General features: G+C 34.8%; 2 protein-coding genes, 1 long non-coding RNA gene and 1 pseudogene across 3 annotated transcripts; 2 read left to right on the top strand and 2 right to left on the bottom strand.

Annotated features, from left to right (window-relative positions):
* Positions 1-741, bottom strand: part of LOC113037897 (uncharacterized) — a 5,699-nt pseudogene extending 4,958 nt beyond the window's left edge.
* LOC113120673 (PR domain zinc finger protein 1-like) lies at positions 486-10,485 on the bottom strand. Its single transcript, XM_026290637.1, has 9 exons — positions 10,160-10,485; positions 8,300-8,363; positions 8,011-8,222; positions 6,565-6,774; positions 5,953-6,075; positions 4,222-4,483; positions 1,745-2,542; positions 936-1,064; positions 486-854 (listed from the first exon to the last, which is right to left on the bottom strand). Exons 4-7 carry the CDS (start codon positions 6,748-6,750, stop codon positions 1,929-1,931), a joined length of 1,185 nt encoding a protein of 394 aa, XP_026146422.1. The 5' UTR covers positions 6,751-6,774; positions 8,011-8,222; positions 8,300-8,363; positions 10,160-10,485; the 3' UTR covers positions 486-854; positions 936-1,064; positions 1,745-1,928.
* Positions 850-6,049, top strand: LOC113120674 (uncharacterized). The gene is made up of 3 exons (XR_003294646.1): positions 850-986; positions 5,742-5,861; positions 5,960-6,049. It is a non-coding gene; the product is annotated as an uncharacterized LOC113120674 (long non-coding RNA).
* A 127-nt stretch (positions 10,486-10,612) lies between the features above and the next one.
* Positions 10,613-19,988, top strand: LOC113120672 (prolyl endopeptidase-like). The gene is made up of 15 exons (XM_026290636.1): positions 10,613-10,785; positions 11,617-11,691; positions 11,779-11,912; positions 12,879-13,009; positions 13,091-13,300; positions 14,286-14,407; positions 14,495-14,600; positions 14,686-14,877; positions 15,786-15,983; positions 16,362-16,465; positions 16,548-16,684; positions 16,787-16,881; positions 17,590-17,721; positions 17,813-17,969; positions 18,807-19,988. Exons 1-15 carry the CDS (start codon positions 10,744-10,746, stop codon positions 19,099-19,101), a joined length of 2,130 nt encoding a protein of 709 aa, XP_026146421.1. The 5' UTR covers positions 10,613-10,743; the 3' UTR covers positions 19,102-19,988.
* Positions 19,989-21,203: the final 1,215 nt, after the last annotated feature.

The raw sequence follows: 21,203 nt of genomic DNA, 5'->3' as shown, positions 1-21,203 counted from the left end.
TTACACAAAATTATGATTTTGGATAAAAACTAAAATAAAACCCAGTGTGACTACTTGCCCTAATCTCTCCTTAAAAATATATAACATGTCAGTAGTTTTTTTAATAACAAAAAACAAATGACAACATTTGACAACATTATATAACATTAAGCACTGTGCATTTAGATGCTGTTCATTCACACACACTATCATTCAAAAGTTTTGGCTCAGTAAGCGTTTTAAGTCTTTAAGCTCACCGAGGCATTTATTTGATCAGAAATACAATAAAAACAGCAACATTGTGAAATATTATTGCAATTTAAAATAACTTATCTATTTGAATATCTTGTAAAATGTATTTTTTTCATCGTTACTCCAGTCTTCAGTGTCACATGATCCTTCAGAAGTCAAAATTTTTGTGGAAACTTTTTTTTTTTTTTGATTCTAAAAAAATAGAAAGTTCAAACGAACAGCATTTATTTGAATAATATATAATGTTACATTATAAATGTATTTACTGTTAGTTTTAGATCAATTGAATGCATCCTTGCTGAATAAAAGTGCTAATTTAATTAAATCTCAATCTCAATCAACAATTTACTGATCTCCTTCTTTCTGTCTAATGGAAATCTCTGGAGAAGGAGAGCTGGATGAATCAGGTGTCACTACTGTTTGGGCTTGTGTTGCTCCCTGCTGGACAACAGGTGGAGCTGCACCCGGCCAGAACACCTGACACATCTTCTTGATAGACTCCGCCTCCATGGCAGCCTCAAGCTTCGCTGCTCCTTCACTCAGATCAAACCTTTGGATTCGCCCGAGTGCAGCCGCTGGTGAGTCTTCAGGTTACTGCAGCTGCTGAAGCGCCTGTTACACACCTGCACACGAGATGACATATGAGATCTCCACTGACTCTGCTAGACATCTGTGAGATGTTCCTCTGTGTGCTCTGCTCTTACCTGGCATTCATGTGGTTTCTCTCCTGTATGAACCTGGATGTGCTTTTGAAGGTGAGCCAGCTGGGAAAAGTTCCTCCTGCAGATATTGCACTTGTATGGTTTCTCACCGCTGTGAACCCTCAGGTGCACCTGAAGAACAGAAAGCCGAGAACCGAGAGATTTAGTGAAAAATAAATAAATAAATAAAAATAAAAAAAAATTTTTAGCAACAAATCTGAATATCAGAATTATTTCTGATAGATCATGTGACACTGAAGACTGGAGTTATGATGCTGAATATTCACAGGACTAAATGATATTTAAAAAATATTTGAAGCAGCTTTTTGCCAGCAACCTTGAGCCACAAGACGTCTTTGAAAAACATTTTTATTTTTAATTGATATACTATATAGTTCTTTAATATTTTTTATTCTTTTTAGTATATTTTCCACTTTAAATTTGGTTACAGTTTAAAAATTTTGTTGTTCATTGTTATTTTTAGTAGATTTTAAAAAAATATATTATTCCGTTTTAGTTATTTTCTAAACTAACTGAAATGAAACAAGGACTGATGCCTTGGCAATAGCTGAAATAAAAAAACAAAAAATAATTGTTAGATTTTTTTTTATATTTTATTTCAGAATAATGTTTATTTTATTTTAAGGTTTTACTTTTAGTTAATAATTTAATATAATAACCCTGATATATCATTTCCGACCAGTTTTAATTTAAAAAAAAATCCTTATATATCATCATCTCTGACATTCTTCACTGAAAAACTAAAACTGCAATTAATAAATCAGATCCATAAAAGATAATAACCCATGTACCTTCAGATTGGACAGTTGACTGAAGTTCTTTCCGCACACGTTACACTTATACTGGATCTTTCCATTCTGTCTCTGTAATGGATACGGTAAAGACTTGTAACCTACAATCTGTCGCTTTTGGCCATCCTGAGACTCTGTGCTGTGACTGGCGGAGGCGGAGACACCCGAGGAAGCCACGCCCATCTCAGCTGAGTCTCTCTGGGGCTGTGATGTCATCAGCACTGGACACTTCAGTCGGAGACGGATCGGTTGCTTTAGTGAGGGCTGGCGGTTGGTTTGTAGAGCCTTTCCGATTCGTTTCTCTCTTTACAGAGTCTGTCACTTTAATTATGGAGTCACCTCTACTGGTCAACGCTAATGACAGATGATTCTTATTGGATGTTGGATGCAAGAGAGATGGATACATGTGGATTGGTGGAATATTATAGGACATGTGTGGCGTTGTTCGGCCCAAACCCACTGGCTGATGTGACGGCATGTATTGAATAACAGGCCATATATACATTGGCACAGAGGACTGTGGGATAGCAGAGGTGTATACATGCTTCCCTACACTAGATGCCATTTTCAAGTTTAAAGAGACCTCAGAGATGGCATTAGTCATTAAAAACGGTGGTAATTTTGGATTCTGCAGGTCTCTGGTCACCTTTTCCCCATATTTCTTTTGTGTGATGGAGTTAAACGGTTTGTTGGGAAGAGCTTCTGTGTGATGATCAGTCCGGCGATCCAGATCCAGGATTTCAGTGACCGTGTGACCTCGCTTTCTCCTCCTCACTTGATCTTTATGCTGAGAATGAGCTGAAGCAGGAAAACACACAAAATATTCAGAGAACATTTGAGTGAATTGTTAAAATAGAAGAAAAATCTTTAAGGCAAGATGACCTAGTCCTAGCTGAATAGGGTAAAAAAGTAACTGAGTGATACATCTATTAAATATGCACTAATTTGTATACGTTTACAGAAATGTGTCTGGTTCAAAATTTTTGTTTCATTTTGTCTAAATATTAGAGTTAAAGGTTGGGATTTTTTTATTTCTGTTTTTATCACTCCAGGAATCAGAAAAAAATGTCAGCAGCCAGAAAAAAAAAATCACCATGTTTCAGGAATAAAATGTTCAAAACCTGGTGAAATATATATGAACAAACCCTTCTGTAAAAACCTCCAGGATATAGACATGAACAAGACTATAAACTGTAATTTATGTAAGTGCTACTGAAGTGGAGATGTCTGACTCATTGCAGGAGGAAAATTCAGCCCACGTCAGCCCCGGCCCGTAAGCAAAAGCCACCAAATAATCGCAAAAAGCTTTGTGCTTTGTTACTTTTATTATAACACAAAGTTTCATATTTAAGATCAAATTCAAGCAAAAAATGTGTTTTAGAATGTGAGATAAGATATTTGCTTCAGTTCAAGTGGCATGTGAATCAATGATATTTTCCTCTTTAATATTTGCAGCACAAAATTAACATGAATAAATATTTGAAAGCATATTGAAAAAATATTGGAACAATTTAATAGAAACAAATGTCTCATTAAATCAATCAATTAGAGTTTCAAAACATCAATAAGCCTACGTTTTACTGCTGTTTTTAAGCGCGACAGGTTTGATGCCACAGACTTTTTTTTTGGTGGAGTATAGGTATAATTTTCACATTAAATTCACGCAGTATAACATTTTATTGTTGTAATTTTGACTTTATTCTTAAAATATTATGATGTCAATCTTATTTTAGTTAGTTATTTTCACCCTGACACTAAAATACAGCTGTGGGCTATTTGTACTGCATGCAAACACAAATCTTGGCATAGTCGCCCCAAAACAAACAAACAAATGAAAATAGAGTAAAAAATAGTATTAAGTTGACGATTCTGACTCGCTATCTTGTCATTGGAAGCGCCTTTAGACAGAAATGCATCTTTATGGATTACATAGTCTATTATCATTTTTGATACAAATTATTTAGTTTTAAAATAGTAATTTATAGCATTCTATAAATATATTTGTGTCTGTGATGCAAGTATTTGTTGAGTTTTGCTTCAGTTTTTGTGAAGCGTTCCTGCTCAAGATCGAGACTGCAGAAAGTTACTATGTTTGTTTTGTTTATTTTACAAAAGCACAACGTTTTGTTGATATTGTGAGTGTGCACAAATAAAAGTAGACGTGTTTAAGTGTTTATTTGAGAATGCTAATATGCTCAACTTGCTTGCTTGGCATTTAAAAAAACTAAAACTTGAATTTAACAAACAAAATGTTCCAATCATGTTCCTGAATTAACTTGATAAAGAAACTAAATGGAATATAACCACCTTGCCATTAAAAACCAAAACTGAACTATTTTCATGGCTGCAAAAGCCAATGAAATGTGTCAAATTAAGTAAATGGAGTTAATTTGAAGCCTAGAAGCTGAAATCCCATGAAACAGCAAAATATATAACTAATACAATTTATTTTGCCTTTTAATGTGGTCGTCACTCACAGTGTGTAGGAAGTGGCTGTTTTAGGTAGGCAGTTCTGAGGCTGGTGCTCATTGGCTGTTCAGGGTTTAGGCTCCGCCCCACCAGTAGCTCCTCCCCCGGCATTAGAACCTTCATGGCATAGAAGTAAATCTGCATTCCAATTTGGAATGCGGAAAGATTCTGTTGCCAAGGAGACGGGGCATAATTTACACAGCGCATCCAGTTGCTGCCTCTCTCATCCTCACAAGACAAGAAGTGATGCAATCGCCCGTCTGAGAAGATCTTTGTAAGAGAATAAAAACACAACCAGAAGATTAAAAATGACACTTTTTTCCACCTTGTTTTAATCATCCGTCAGTGTCAGTATGAGCAATGGCAATAGTTTGCTTAGCAAGCACTAATAAGCATCCTGACGGGTTTAGGAAATGAAACCGCATGAGATTAGTGTTTTGTTCTCAGATTGAAAGTGCACATCTGTTTGCGCGAGCGACTGTGTGAAAGTGAGAGTTGGTGTGGTTTAGTTGTTGATTCAGTCTTTTAGCTGCCGTTTGAACAGATCGACTGTTTGACCTTACAGCACCTGTTTCTATTTCTCTCTTTCTTTTTTCAGTTTAGTTCCTCCAGTCTAATATTGAACTTAAGAGATAGCACTTGCATGCTTTGCGTTTGATGTGGTCATGCAGAGAGAGCAAATTCATTTCCATTTAAAGCAATATTTACTCCTCTAGATTTTTTCTTTTTTTTTCTTTTCTTTTTTTACATTTATGAGTGCATAATTTAGTATAGGCCTTTAAAACCTACTATGTGTCACTACTGTTCAAACGTTTCAGGTCATATCTTATGCTCACTGAGGCTGCATTCATTTGATCAAAAATACAGTAAAACCAGTAAAATTGTGAAATATTAATGGAAATTAAAATAACTGTCTTTTTAAATATGTGTTAAAATGTAATTTATTTCTGTGATCAAAGCTGAATTTTCAGCATCAGCATCAAGGCTGCTCAAGAAACATGATTATTGTCAGTGTTGTAAATAGTTATTTTGTGTAAATCAGGATACTTTGTGGAATGTAAAGTTCAAAAGTAGAGCATTTATTTAAGATATAAATATTTCATAACATTATACATTTATTATTAAATTTTCATAATATTACATTATTTATTTATATATTTATTAATATAAAAAAGACCTACAGACTTTAAACTTTTAAATTGAAGTGTAAGTTCTCAGTCTAAATAATTATTTATTTAATATTTACTATTTTATACACCTTTTTTTGCTTGTATAAGACATCTGTAATATTTCAGTATGAATTTAGAGTGTTTTATACATTTTTTATATTTTAGAATTTTGAGGCCATTTTCCCCCCACAAATTTCTAACCCTGAGAAAATGAACGTATACGTCAGAAATATTGACTGAATGTGATGTGTGAAATTCAGTGGTACTGCAAATTCATCAGAATGATCTATTAAGGTTTTCTGGAAACATGCTCTCTCTTTGTCTGTGTGTGTGTGTGTGTGTGTGTGTGCGCCTGTCAGCCACTTCCTTGCTGAGTCAGTGTGTGAGACACGAGTGTGTTGCTTTACTGGCACATGTAAGCGAGGAGCAGTGCGTCAGAGAAACCCAAAACGAGCATACACACCCCTGAAGCATGACTGGTAAATATGAACCCCAATGACTCAAAATGGTTTTCGATCTCTCTCTTTCTCACACACATGCTTCTTATCTTTCTCACATCTGCTGACATACCATCCAGATGTGTTTTCCGTGGATGTTTGCAGGCAAATGTTCAGGGTGAAGATGTTCTCCGAGCAGCGGGCCGAAGTGGGTCCCTGCAGGAATGACCCCTGTGGTGAAAACACCCAGCACCTTCTGATGGCACACCATTAGGAAAAAAAAGACAACAAAGAGCCTCTTTATATGCAAAAATTGCATTGTGAACACTTTGAAATATGAAGTAATTTTGTGCATGAGCATATAAGTGTAACTTTTAATGAATTTATTTTTAGTGGATGTACCTCAGGTTCAAACATTAATCTTATGTGTTAATTTAGTATAATTATGATACTATTTACTAGTTTTAGTAATTTAGTTTAGTGTTTTATATATATATATATATATATATATATATATATATATATATATATATATATATATATATATATATATACACACACACACACTATACACAATATTTATATTTAAATTAAATGTAAATGAGAAATTTTGACTAAATGTATTTAACATTTATTTTATTTTAAGCAACAAATTGTTTTGATTAACTATAACACACACAATTTAAGTGTGATTTAGGTGTCCAAATAAAATATCGTGCCACTATGCATCTATGCATGTGTGTACCTGATTGTGATATGCAAATCTGAGGTTTCTGGGTAATGATGTCTGGTCTATGGTTTCCTTCCATCCATGAAAGTCAGGCACACATTGATCTTTAACATGATGGTTGTGTCTCACATCCACTTTCTTCTCCTCAGTTTGTTCAGTGATGTTCTCCTTTGCAGTTGTTGTGTTTGTTTTTGATGGCATAATCAATCCAAGTGGAGATTACACCTGTTAATGGCAAGAAAATGATCAACATGATCATCAATGCAAGATAAAACGTTCTGTATTCCCTATGCAGTTGAGTTCTGGTTGCTACTTGATTTAATGGAATAGTTCACCAAAAATAAAAAAAATATTCTGAAAAATTACGTGTGGGCGATAGCGTTGCATCACTTGCTCATCAATGGATTCTCTGCAGTGAATGGGTGCCGTCAGAATGAGAATCCAAAAAACTGATAAAAACCATCACAATAATCCACACCATACCAGTCCATCAGTTAATGTCATGTAAAGCAAACATATGCATGTCAGTTTAAAATAAATCCTTCATAAAGACATTTCTAACGTTAAACCATTGCTTCTGGCTTACAAGCTTCCTTCAGTTAAATATTTTTACACTCACATCAAAATGCACCAAAATAGTGTTTTGCCTGCATTGCTTGATGTGTGCATATTTCTCTCCTAATTCCAAGTATGAGATTACTATTAGACTGAAGGAAGCATTATTATTGATTATGGTTTTATACTTGGCTAGAAGCAACATTTTGTAGTTGGATTTGTTTCTAACAAACATGCATCTTTTTTTGTTTAAATCAGCTGTTTGGACTCTCATTCTGACGGCACCCATTCACTGCCAAGGATCCATTGGTGGGCGAGTGACGCAATGCTAAATTTCACCATATATACTTTGAAGAAACAAAATCATCTGCATCTTAGATACATTTCCAGCAAAACACAAATGAGAATGAAAACAAATGCATATTTTCCAACATTTGCAATCAAAAACAAAAAACATTAGCTCATTTGCATTCATTTTATGGCTCTATGCTTTTATTGTACCGTATGTCGCCAGTTGTTTTATTTGTATATTTTATTCTCCTAAGGAGTTTCACAGGCATCTGAGACAAAGTTGATGATTATATGAAATCTTAGATAAAGTGAGAAACTACTGAGCAATACAATTGTACTCAGATAATGCAATTCTTCTTCTTTTTTTATTGCAGTAAGACCAAAAGCACACATTTGACAGGTCCATGACATGTCAGACTGATATGAGAATTCAAAGTAACAAAAGCAGTAAGAATGAAACTTAACACCAGAGCAGTTCTCGCTCACACAGCGCTGCCACCACAACACACACTCAACATCTGACCTAAAGAGGTTTCCTTCAGCCCGAGATTCAGCTGATTCACACGCTCCATAGGCCAGACCAAATGCATGTTCAAATAGAGTAAAAGCACTTACTGTGGCTTATGTTGAGTCAGTGTGAGCTTCTGTTCAGATGTCTGTAGGAGGACGCTGCAGTCCAGCTCTCCGTCTCTGTTTCTCTTGAATGTGTAGAAACTTGCGTTTTCATTCAAACACCATCTGAAGACAAACTCCACCCTGATGTTTTCCTCCACCCCTCTGAGTCTTTCTCTCTTTGAATGTGCATTTCGCAGAATCTCACATGGTCTCTATTTGACAGCTCAGAAATGTCAGTTTTGATATCTGTTCGTAATCAATGCTGAATAATAATAATAAAAAAACTCACATGATACTTTTTCAAATGAAACAAAACCATGATCTTGTGTTGGAAGTTATGCTGTTGCTCTTTTCTGATGAAGAAGACACATAAACTGAATTAGCTTTTGTAAGAAGACTTACATTATTCTGATATTTTCAGATTTTCTATATATCTGATATTTTAATTTCTGTGTTGCAAGAACAACATATTTTAAGTATATAAATATGGCTTAAAAATTTTATGAATGAACGAACGAATGCATGAATGAATGAATAAATAAATAAACAGGCCTAGATAAATAAATAAATAAATAAATAAATAAAGTGCATCTCAATAAATTTGAATGTCATGGAAAAGTTCATTTATTTCAGTAATTGTAAAATTCTCAAATTGTGAAACTTGTGTATTAAATAAATTCAGTGCACACAGACTGAAGTAATTTAAGTCTTTGGTTCTTTTAATTGTGATGATTTTGGCTCACATCATTCACTATTGGCACCAATTCACTATTTCTACAAATTAGAATACTTCATAAGACCAATTAAAAAGCATTTTTAGTAAACTGTTGGCCTTCTGGAAAGTATGTTAATTTACTGTACATGTACTCAATACTTGTTAGGGGCTCCTTTTGCTTTAAGTACAGCCTCAGTTCAGTGTGGCATGGAGGTGATCAGTTTGTGGAACTGCTGAGGTGGTCTGAAGCCCAGGTTTCTTTGACAGTGGCCTTCAGCTCATCTGCATTGTTTGGTCTCTTGTTTTCTCATCTTCCTCTGGACAATACCTCATAGATTCTCTCTGGGGTTCAGGTCCAGTGAGTTTGCTGGCCAGTCAAGCACACCAACACCATGGTCATTTAACCAACTTTTGGTGCTTTTGACAGTGTGGGCAGGTGCCAAATTCTGCTGGAAAATAAAATCAGCATCTTCAAAAAGCTGGTCAGCAGAAGGAAGCACGAAGTGACTTTGGTTTTCAAAAAACATAATGGACCAACACCAGCAGATGACATTGCACCCCAAATCATCACAGACTGTGGAAACTTAACACTGGACTTCAAGCAGCTTGGGCTATGAGCTACTCCACCCTGCCTCCAGGCTCTAGGACCTTGGTTTCCAAATGATATAAAAAACTTAACTTGCTCTCATTTGACAAGAGGACTTTGGACCACTGGGCAAGAGTCCAGTTCTTCTTCTTCTTCTTAGCCGAGGTAAGATGCCTCAGGAGTGGCTTAACAAGTAGAATACGACAACTGTAGTCAAATTTCTTGACATGTCTGTGTGTGGTGGCTTTTGATGCCTTGACCCCAGCATCAGTCCATTCCTTGTGAAGTTCACTCAAATTCTTGAATTGATTTTGCTTGACAATCCTCATAAGTCTGGGGTTCTCTCGGTTGGTTGTGCATTGTTTTCTTCCACACTTTTTCCTTCCACTCAACTTTCTGTTAACATACTTGGATACAGCACTCTGTGAACAGCCAGCTTCTTTGGCAATGAATGTTTGTGGCTTACCCTACTTGTGAAGGGTGTCAATGATTGTGTTCTAGATAACTGTCTGTCTTCCCCATTATTGTGTAGCCTAGTGGACCAAACTGAGAGAACATTTTGAAGGCTCAGGAAACCTTTGCAGGTGTTTTGAGTTGATTAGCTGATTGACATGTCACCATATTCTAATTTGTTGAAATAGTGAGACAATCGTCAAAATTAAAAGAACCAAACACTTAAACTACTGCAGTCTGTGTGCACTGAATTTATTTAATACACGAGTTTCACAATTCACAATGAGTTGAATTACTGAAATTAATTTTTTCACGACATTCTAATTTACTGAGATGCACCTGTAAATGAAAGTGCTTTACAAGAGAAATAAATAAATAAGGTCATTTTTACTCACCTTCATGAGAAGGGGATGGTGATTGTAAAGCTCCAAACAGCACAAACAATTACCATAAAAGATGGCAATAATGTTTATTGTGCGTTATTTAATTTAGTTTTCACTCAAAATCTTTCACCCACGACGTCGTTTGTTTATACACGCGCTGTGCAGTGATCTGCATAAAGTAGCAGGGCCTACATAAAAAAGAAGAGGAATTAAAATAACAAAAAAAGTCGTCTAATAAAAGTAAAATCCAACTAAATTAAACTGTATGCCTATGGTTTGCAATAAACATAATTAACAAGATATGACCACTTATCGAAAGACTGGCTTATTAATATTCAGAATGAACGTAAGATGAATCTAATTAATATTCATGAGGCGTGATCACGGCTCGGCGTGTGTTTGAGGGACCAGCAGAGGGCGCTGTGAGGATCCCGGCGCTTTTTCCAGCAGCGCGTTTGTCTTTGCACGAAGTCTTTGACTGTTGATTCCGGACATTGTGCTGCTGCTCTACAACAATAAACTCTTCAACACTCGTCTCGGTTTATTTCTTCCTAACATTATTTCATCTGTTCATCAGCTCGGAAGATCTCTGAATAATGGCTTTCCAGTATCTAAACGCCTATAAGGACGAATCAGTGGTGAGTGACTGAATAATAGAGAGAAAAAAGACATGAATGAATAGATGAAAGGATGAATGAATGGCTATCTATCTATCTATCTATCTATCTATCTATCTATCTATCTATCTATCTATCTATCTATCTATCATACATTTAAGACCCATTTCTCTTATTTATTTACTGTAAATAAGTAAGTTACTTATTTACTGTAAGAGAATGAAGTCTATGTTTCGAGAATAAATATATATAAATATATAAATATTTTTTATTCTTGTAATATTTCGATTTTAATCTCGTAATATTTAGACTTTATTCTCTAAACATTTCGACTTTATTCTCATAATGTTTCCACTTTATTCTCGTAATCTTATATATATATATATATATATATATATATATATATATATATATATATATATATATACACATATATATATATATACACATATATATATATATATATATATATATACATATATATACATATATATATATATATATATATATATATATATATATATATATATATATATATATATATATATATATATAATTTTTTTTTTTTTCTCAATGTTGCACTAAAAGCCGTCGTATGAATGCATATACTACGTTTGTAATCTATAAAACGGGTTTATGTTCTTGAAAGAAATTGATGCTTCATAAAAAATAAAAAAATAAAAATAAAATCTAAATGCTCCAAAAACTCTTCCTGTGGACGATTGGACGATCAAACAGATAGTCCCGCCCCTAAATACACCGCATTGGTTGAGTCCCTGTTCTCTTCCACCTGTACTATGATGTGATAGGGACCTCAGTGCTCATGTGATGCATGTGTATATGTGTTATCAGGTGGATGACTATCATGGCTGTAAAGTTCCTGATCCCTACAGCTGGCTGGAGGATCCTGACAGTGAAAAAACACAGGTGATCTCCACACGAGCACGTGAATTATGATTCTGTATAACTGAGATATTACTCATGTGTGATGTGTGATGTTTTTGTGTCTGTCAGGCGTTTGTGAACGCTCAGAATCAGCTGACCCTGCCGTTCCTGGAGCAGTGTGAGATCAGAGACATCTTTAAGAACCGTATGACTGAACTCTATGACTACCCCAAATATAGCTGCCCCTTCAAACGCGGGAACAGGTGAGATGTGAACAAATAACGAATGAAATTAAGTGTTTAGAATGGGAGACCGTGCACTGCAACAGAATAAAATATAAAATGCTCTCCATGTTTTTGTTTTGTATTTGTGAGCACATACACTTACAGTCAAATGTGTGGAATAGTTCAGTTTTTGTATGTTTCTGAAAGATTTCTGTTATGTTTACCTAAGCTGCACTTATTTGATGAAAAAACAGTAATATTTTCTATTTGAATATGTTTTAAAATGTAATTTATTCCTGTGATGCAAAGCTGATTTTTCAGCAGCCATTACTCCAGTCTTCAGTGTCACATGATCCTTCAGAAATCATTCTGATATGCTGCTTAGTTATCGATTATTATTGATTTTTAGCAATGTTGAAAACATTTGTACTGTTTAATCATTTTCTTGGAAAAATTTGATATTTTTTTTTCAAGATTCTTTTATGAATCGAAAGTTCAAAAGAATAGCACTATTTTGAAATATAAATATTTTGTAACATTATAAATACCTTTACTGTCATTTTAGCTCATATAGCTAAAATATAAATATTTTATTTTTTTAATTGTACATATCCCCAACTTTTAAATGGTAATATATCACAATTTCCACAAAACTGTTCAGCAGCACAAATCTTTTCAAAATTGATGATAATCAGAAAATGTATCTTGATCAGTAAATCAACATATCAATGATTTCTGAAGATCATGTGACACTAATGATGTGGAGTAATGATGCTGAAAATACAGCTTTGATCACAGAAATAAATTAAATTTTCAATATATTCACATAGAAAACAGTTATTTTAAAAGTGCAATAATATTTCACGACATTATGAAAATGAATGCATTCTCTGTGAGCAGGAGAGATGTCTTTCAAAAACATAAAAAAAAATGAAAAAACTGTTGAAAGGAAGTGTATGTTCCCTGAAGTCCTGCCCTAATAAACCCATTTTTTTTTTTTTTAAGGTATTTTCACTTTTACAACACTGGTCTGCAGAACCAGAGTGTTTTGTACATGCAGGAGAACCTCGAAGCTGAGCCCAGTGTGTTCCTGGACCCAAACACCTTCTCAGAGGACGGCACGGTCGCTTTACGAGGTGCTTGATGTTTCTGAGTTTGTCTGATGCAGTGTGTATCGCTGTATTGACCGTCAGCTAAGTCTCGTGGTTTAATCTCAGGTTATGCGTTCTCTGAGGATGGCGAGTACCTGGCGTACGGCACCAGCACGAGCGGCTCTGACTGGGTTGAGATGCGCTTCTTGCGTGTGGATGACGCCGTGCTTCTGGAGGACCGACTGGAGAGGGTCAAATTCACCTGCATGTCCTGGACTCACGACGGAAAGGGACTCTTCTATAACTCTTATCCTGAGCAGGAGGGCAAGAGTGACGGTAAAAACACACACTAACACACGTGGTGCACAAATTCACACATGCAGGTATAAGAGACAGTGTTAGGTATTTACATCCTTTTTAGTATTTATTAATATTTTATATTAGCACGTATCTTTATATTTTCAGTTTTCAATCTCATTTTAAGCTTTGGTATTTTTATGTGTGTTTGCCAATTTTATTAATATTATTTTTTAATTTAGTTTTTTTTTATATTTCTCTTTTTGTAGCTTTATTTTTATAATTATTTGTTTTGTTTGAATGTTCTTAGAAATTTAACCTAACCTTTCAATCTAGTATTTCTATATTATAATTTAATTCAGCTTTTTAAATATTATTTCAATATTATTTCAATATTTTTAACAGCTAATGTTATACATTTTCTATTCATTTTAATTTGAGTAGTTTTAGCACTTTAACCTATATAATTTCCTATTTTTGTTTAAGTTTTTCACCTAATATTTATATTGTATTTTATTTTAATCACCAAAAATTGCTTGATTTTTTTAATTGCTTTAATGGTAACAGTTAACAATAAGGTCCCATTTATTAACAGTAGTTCAAGCAAACTATCATTTGCTAACATTGAGCAATTACATAATTGTTACAGTATTTATTTCTTTGTTAATATTAGTTAATAAAAATACAACCGTTCATCGTTATTTCATGTCAGCTCAGGTCCAGGTTTATTAGTCATGTGCAAAAAAAAATCCTAAGTAACAAATTATGCATTGAAATGCTTACAGTGAGGCACAAGTATTTAAATAGTAAATATTTATAAGGTTTTAAAAAAATAAATAAGAGGTCTTTTATAATGTTAAAAGATATAACTTTACTTTGATTGATGTACTCGCATTTACTAAGATTAATAAATGCTTTAGAGGTATTTTTCTTTGTCAGTTCACGTTAACTTATGTAGTTCTGCATTAGTTTCAACACCAGTAAGAGATCTTGATAGACTTCTGTCTGTCTGTCTGTCTCTCAGGCACTGAGACGTCCACTAACCTGCACCAGAAGCTGTACTATCATGTGTTGGGAACCCCTCAGTCTCAGGACGTCCTGTGTGCCGAATTTCCAGATCAACCGAAATGGATGAGCGGTGCTGAGGTAAGACACACAGGTAACACACACACAGATGGTGCTTCGTTTCTGATTGTGTTATGTGATGAATGACGTCTGTGTGTATGTTTTCAGGTGTCTGATGACGGTCGTTATGTGCTGTTGTCCATCCGAGAGGGCTGTGACCCCGTCAACAGACTGTGGTTCTGTGACCTGAACGCCGTGCCGCAGGGAATCACTGGTACAGACACACAGAAACATTATTATTCAGATGAACATGCTGTCTTTCTGCTGACAGGATCTCATGTATATCTTAATGAGGACAGGTTTGTTGCCATGGGTGAAGCTGATTGATAACTTCGATGCGGAGTATGAATACGTCACAAATGAAGGAACCGTTTTCACTTTCAAAACCAACCTGGACGCTCCTCAATATCGACTCATTAACATCGACTTCGGCCAGCCGTCCATCAGCCAATGGAAAGAGCTGATTCCTCAACATGACAAAGATGTCATCGGTGAGCAGAGATGCTGTTTAAATGAGATCACGTCAAATCAGAATTCACTGTGATTACTTTCTCAATGAATATCCCTGGTTTTATTTCGCCTAATTCATTTGCAAGTGATTGCAAGAAAAAATTATCATAATTCATGATCTCATAATCAAAACATTATTACTTTTTCTCTTTTACATTATGGAATTTAAATGTATTGTAAATTCAGTTTTTTTGGTTGTGTGTTTTTTTTTCAATTTGTTGATTTAAAAAGAATAACATATAGTAATATATGGATATAATATAATAAAATAGTTTTATTTTTTAATTTAAGATATTTTAAGATATTTTAAAAAAATATGTTTTTGGAAAGAAGACATGTATACTCACCAACGATACATTTTTTAAAATCCAGTAAAAACAGTAATATTGTGAAATATTATTACAATTTAAAATAACTATTTTCTAAATAGTTCTAAATTGTAAAATTTCTATTGTAATATATTCCAAAATCAGTGTCACATGATCTTCAGAAATCATTCTGATATTCTAATTTGCTGCTCATTGGTCATTTGTACTCAATTATTAATAATGGTCCTCTCTAATATCAGTTTTTTCACATTTCTTTGATTACTGCAAAAATTCTGTTTGAATTATTGTGCAATTTGATCTAGAATTGATATCGACATTTGTAATGTCTTTAGTGTCAATTTTGTTTGCTCGAATGCATTCTTGCTGAATACATTTTAATTTAACTTTTTTTTTTTTACTTAACCAATACTTTTTATCTATATATCTATCTATCTATATATCTATCTATCTAAATTGGGCTTAATCTTTTATACTTTTAAATAATTCAAATAAAAACAATTTAAATATTGCAAAAACTGAACCATATTTTCTCTTCTATTTCTCACATCTCTCTCTTCCAGTGTTTGCTACCTGCACACACTCCAGGTTCCTGTTTGTGTGTTTCCTCCATGACGTGAAGAACGTGCTGAAGATGTTCCATCTGTCCTCGGGGGAGGAGATACACACGTTTCCGCTCGATGTCGGCTCGATTGTGGGCTTCACTGGGAGGAAGAAAGACTCGGAGATCTTCTACAGCTTCACCTCGTTTCTCTCTCCAGGTCCGTCGAGATTCAGAAGCTTCTGAAATGAAGAACTTTGATCCTTAAAGGGACAGTTCGTACAAAAAGTTTTATTCTGTTATTGTTTATTCACCCTCAAGTTGTTTCTTCTGAAAGAATATATTTTAAAGAAGGCTGGTAAACAGTTGACGCTAGCCATTGACTTGCACAGTATGAAAAAAAAAAAAGAAGTGCCATCCACTGTTTGGTTACCAACAATATTCAATATCTTCTTTTGTGTTCAGCAGATAAAAGAAACTCATACAGTTTTGGACCAACGTGAGAGTGAATAAATGATGACAACATTTTAATTTTTGGGTGTACTATCCCTTTAATAACTCGTATACAGCAGTCAGGTAATGTTGTGTTTTCCTGCAGCGATCATCTATCACTGCGATCTGACGAAAGAGCCGCTAGAGCCGCACATCTTCAGAGAGGTCACGGTGAAGGGCTTCAGTCCTGCTGACTATCAGACCACTCAGGTACAGCGAGACACTCGCAGACGCTTCATCTGTCCGTCTGCCGTACGATCGCCTTCACTTCCTGTCTGCTTGTTTCTTACAGGTCTTCTATCCCAGTAAAGACGGCACCCAGATCCCAATGTTTATTGTCCATAAGAAAGGAATCAAGCTGGACGGTTCCCATCCTGCCTTCCTGTACGGATACGGAGGTTTCAACATTTCCATCACACCCAGCTACAGGTGCAATAAAAACCAAACACAGAAACATTCGTCTGGTCACACACACTCCACTGATGCAGTGCTGTTCCTGTAAGCATCTGTCTCTCGCTCTCTGTGTTTCAGTGTCTCTCGGCTGATATTCGTCAGGCATCTGGGAGGGGTTTTAGCTGTTGCCAATATCAGAGGAGGTGGAGAATATGGAGAGACGTGGCATAAAGGCATGTGACTTTAATTCTGGAGCTTGTCAGGGATTGAGCTGCACAGATTTTCATAATAAAATACTAGCAAATTGTGTGCCATGTATTAATGGCTTCCATTTGATTTAAATAGTACAGTAGCTCAGGGGTAAGTACGATTTTTTGGTTTGATTTTGCTTTAAAGAAATTAACACCTTTTGTCAGCAAGGATGCATTCACTTGATGAAAAAAGTGAAATTGATTATACTTAATATACTTAATTATACTTAATGTTTCCATTTCCTTTCTGTCCATCACAAAATCCTGAGAATATGCATCACGATTTCTACAAAATAGGAGGCAGTACAATTGTGTTCAACATTGATAATGTTTCTTGATCAGTAAATCAGAAATGATTTCTGAAGATCATGTGACACTGAAGACTGGAGTGATGATGAAAATACAGCTTTACAAAACAGGAATAAATTACATTTTAGTAATAGAAAATACTTATTTTAAATTGCGATAATATTTCACAATTTTAATGTTTTTACAGTATTTTTTATCAAAATAAATTAGTAAGGATTTGTTACAAAATCTTACATTCCCCTTAAATATTTGTTAAAAGTAGTGTAAATTCTACAGTGATGGTTGCATTTTATGTGTAGTTTGCATTTGAAAGATATATATATCTTTATCATTCTGTTGCATTTAATGAAATCTGTCTCTCTCTTCTGTCTTCCTGTGCAGCGGGGATGTTGGCCAATAAACAGAACTGTTTCACTGACTTTCAGTGTGCAGCTGAGTATCTGATAAAGAAGGGTTACACTTCCTCCAAAAAACTCACCATCAATGGAGGATCCAATGGGGGGCTGCTCGTGGGTATGACACGCACACACACACACACACACACACACACACACACACACAGGTTTGTGTTCTCCTGGTCCTAAACCCCGGCTCTCTCCTGCAGCTGCGTGTGTGAATCAGAGACCTGATCTGTTCGGCTGTGCTGTGGCTCAGGTCGGTGTCATGGACATGTTAAAGTTTCATAAGTACACCATCGGACACGCCTGGACCACTGATTTCGGCTGCTCGGAAATCAAAGAGCAATTTGATTGGTTAATCAAGTAAGTTTACATCTACTTGCTTCAGTGATGCACAGATACATTGCAACTTGCACAGACCCAGTGACACTTCTGAGACATAATTGCATTTCAGTTAAAGCAGCACATCAATCTAGACATTCTGTTACTGTGATTTTACCCCATTAACTGTGGTAAAATCATTGTAATGCACGGCGTGAAGTGGCTTATTGGTTTTATACAATATGGTAATATCAATATGGATAAATTATTTAATGAATTTATTAGTATTCCTTAATAATATGTATACGTTTCTGTTATTTATAATATACACTGTTGTTGTTGACTTAAACTGTTCAGTTGTTTTCAGTAATTAATATAAAGCTGAAATAAAATTTAAGGCTTAAATGGAAAAATTTGGCCTTGGTAATTACCTGAAAGTACTAAAATAAAAATAAACTAAAGCTAAATAGGATTAAAAAAAATTATAAAAATGACAAAAGCACATAATGTTAAAGCTAATTTCAAATCTTAAGATATTGTAATAACTAAACCTAAAATAACACGGATTATATACCTATAATCTTTAAATACTACAGATTCACCAGCTGAACATTTTGCATTTAAATATTTCTTATTGTATTTTATTCAGTTTTATTCAGCGTTTGATTTTATTGTGCATGCATTTTATCCGCTTGTTAAGTCATAATGGCTGTTATATATGTATAATTTTATTTATTTTTATAATTCAGAAAAGATAAATCATTATCTGGCCAACTGAGATTACAGTAGTACTACAGGAAAACATAAGTGCATAACTAACATAGTAAGATATCATAACTGTTCTGAATTTAAAGAGCTGTAAACGTTCTGACCCTGCAGGTTTTCTCCTCTTCATAATATCCGTGTCCCAGAAGCTGACGGGGTTCAGTATCCCGCTGTATTGTTGTTAACGGGTGACCATGATGACCGCGTGGTGCCGCTGCACTCGCTCAAATATATCGCCACACTGCAGAGTGTGATCGGTCAGTGGCCCGGCCAGTCAAACCCTCTCTTTATCTACGTGGACACAAAGTCGGGCCACGGCGCAGGAAAGCCCACCAGTAAAGTCATTCAGGAGGTGGCCGACACGTACGCCTTCATCGCTCGCTGCTTGAACCTCAGCTGGATCGAATGAAGCCAAAGTTACGAGCCTCTACTCCTGCAGGGTTTTTTCTTCTGACAGTTTGATTTCATTCTTGCTTGTTTGCTCTCCTGTTCACTGAAATATTCACCTTTTTTTGCTCTCTTTCTGTCTCACTGCTCCACGGTTACATTCTTTAATGTTACATGCAAACAAACCAGTCCAGTGTTGGTTGAAAACTGAATCACATTAATGACTGATTTCATATCAATTCACCATGTGTCACGGCTGCGTACGGGATACACTTAGGAAATATTACCGAGGTCACTGGGTGAAGTGTCATAACCTCTCTAGCACTTTACTTAAACTGTATTTATTTGATGACAGGAAGACGTTAACAGTTTATGGATCACTTTGATGCACAGCACCCATCGAAAAACACCTTTGCAAGTGAATCTCATGAAACTATTTTATTTTTTTATTTTTTATGTATTATTACACTATTTTTAATAATAGTTAAGCACATTTAAAATAGTTGTCAAGTGTTATGGATATCGTCTGGACATGCTTCCCATAAATCTCAGAGGTGATTCTTATTACTAAACATGAGAATATAATACATTTTTACATTTAAATCAGCATCAATGATATAAATCCTCTGGAATAGTGTCATGTAATTAATGAGTTTACAGTATTGAGAACTGGAGAGGATAATCACATCACATATCATTTCTTTTGATTGGAGTTGAAATATAAGAAGGACATGTTTAACGTGAGATTTGCTCTTACAGTGTTTGTCTGTGTGTGTGTGTGTGTGTGAATGAGCTGTATCTCTCCACAGAAATCTGTTTCTACCTCCACATTTATGCAGATTGTTTTATCTTGGAAGGGAAAAGCAAACAAAATAAGCTGGTACAATAAAACACATTTGAACATGAAAATGTTTTGTGTGCTCAGTAAGATTTATCTGTTTTGTTAGATAATTTTACAGAATAATATTAGCATTTCAAATGCTCTTAATATTCCAGTGAATTGAATCTCTGCGGTGTGTCGCTGTCTTCCTCTTCTGGCGTGTCGCAGGATCACACTCTGAAACTAAAATAAAGCAGCGGTGTTCAGCAAAAGCTCATTTCAGTAAATGGTTCGGATCGTGCTGTAGAGGGTCATTCTTTAATGTGATGTAATTATTTGTTTTATACTATGTAGTCTTGCCTAGCAATAATTTAAGAAACCAATTAAGCATATGTAGATAGAGGCATAAGTAAATTAAGCAGCCCCCAAGAATACATGAAATGTAATATAGTATGTAATTGGACAATTATACAAAAATGCAATATTAAATATTATATAATTTTTATTATTATTTATAGAATAGCACTGTATGACAGATGTTTCACTTTTATTTAGTTTTTCCTTTATTTTTCAAATTATCCACAAACTTGTTAACTATGTCATAAACGATATGATATAGCCTATTCAGAATATTAAATATGTGGACATTAGTTCATTTTTCTATAAAATACAATTTTACTTAGCTAGTTTAAGATAAAAGTTTTTGTCTTCTGTTTAAAAATAACTTTCCTGGGTGTGTGTGTGTATATATAATTTAATAAATTAAGCTTCTGTTTTATAAAATTGCTGATAACAGCCTGACGCTGCATGGCCTAGCTTTGGGGTCTTTGCTTTATTCCAGTATCATTATCCCTCAGCAGTTTAGTTATAGATTAAGAGTTGTTGTTTTAGATGTACAGATGGCCTGCTGCTGTTTAATAATTGATGTTGTTAAAATAACATTATGTTCTGTAAATGCATTATCTGCTGGTTTATTTACACCACATTAGGTTTGCCACTTAGTAGACTTTGAATGTTAAAGTGCAAATTAAACCTGGCACTCTTTTTGGGTTTGCTACTGTTTCTACTTGCTTCTGAGCCTGTCTCAGTTTGTTCTAGTTTTGGTCACCACTGTGTACGTTTAACAGGTCTCGTTTCAAATCAAAAACTGACTTCCTGTTATGAAACAGGACATCATTTCATAAAGGTCCACTGTTGAGCACACCAGGAATTAATGCATGTTTATTATGCATTCTGGGAGACAAAACAAATTATATATCAATGTTCTTATGAAACCTATGATAGTATTTTGAAAATCTGGCTAA

Source organism: Carassius auratus, chromosome 20 (assembly GCF_003368295.1).
Source record: "Carassius auratus strain Wakin chromosome 20, ASM336829v1, whole genome shotgun sequence".
Lineage (NCBI taxonomy): Eukaryota > Metazoa > Chordata > Actinopteri > Cypriniformes > Cyprinidae > Carassius > Carassius auratus.
The sequence above is the reverse complement of the archived record's forward strand: the minus strand, read 5'-3'. Positions and strand labels throughout refer to the sequence as shown.

Bases quoted from the DNA above. Each gene is read 5' to 3' on its own strand.
- LOC113120672 (XM_026290636.1), top strand. From the start codon at position 10,744: ATGGCTTTCCAGTATCTAAACGCCTATAAGGACGAATCAGTG. The intron at 14,601-14,685 runs GTACAGACACAC...TAATGAGGACAG, and splicing joins CGTGCCGCAGGGAATCACTG to GTTTGTTGCCATGGGTGAAG. The intron at 14,878-15,785 runs GTGAGCAGAGAT...TCTCTCTTCCAG, and splicing joins ACATGACAAAGATGTCATCG to TGTTTGCTACCTGCACACAC.
- LOC113120673 (XM_026290637.1), bottom strand. From the start codon at position 6,750: ATGCCATCAAAAACAAACACAACAACTGCAAAGGAGAACATCACTGAA. The intron at 4,484-5,952 runs GTATGTCAGCAG...TCTCTTACAAAG, and splicing joins ACGGAAAACACATCTGGATG to ATCTTCTCAGACGGGCGATT. The intron at 2,543-4,221 runs GTGAGTGACGAC...TTCCTGCTTCAG, and splicing joins ACAGCCACTTCCTACACACT to CTCATTCTCAGCATAAAGAT.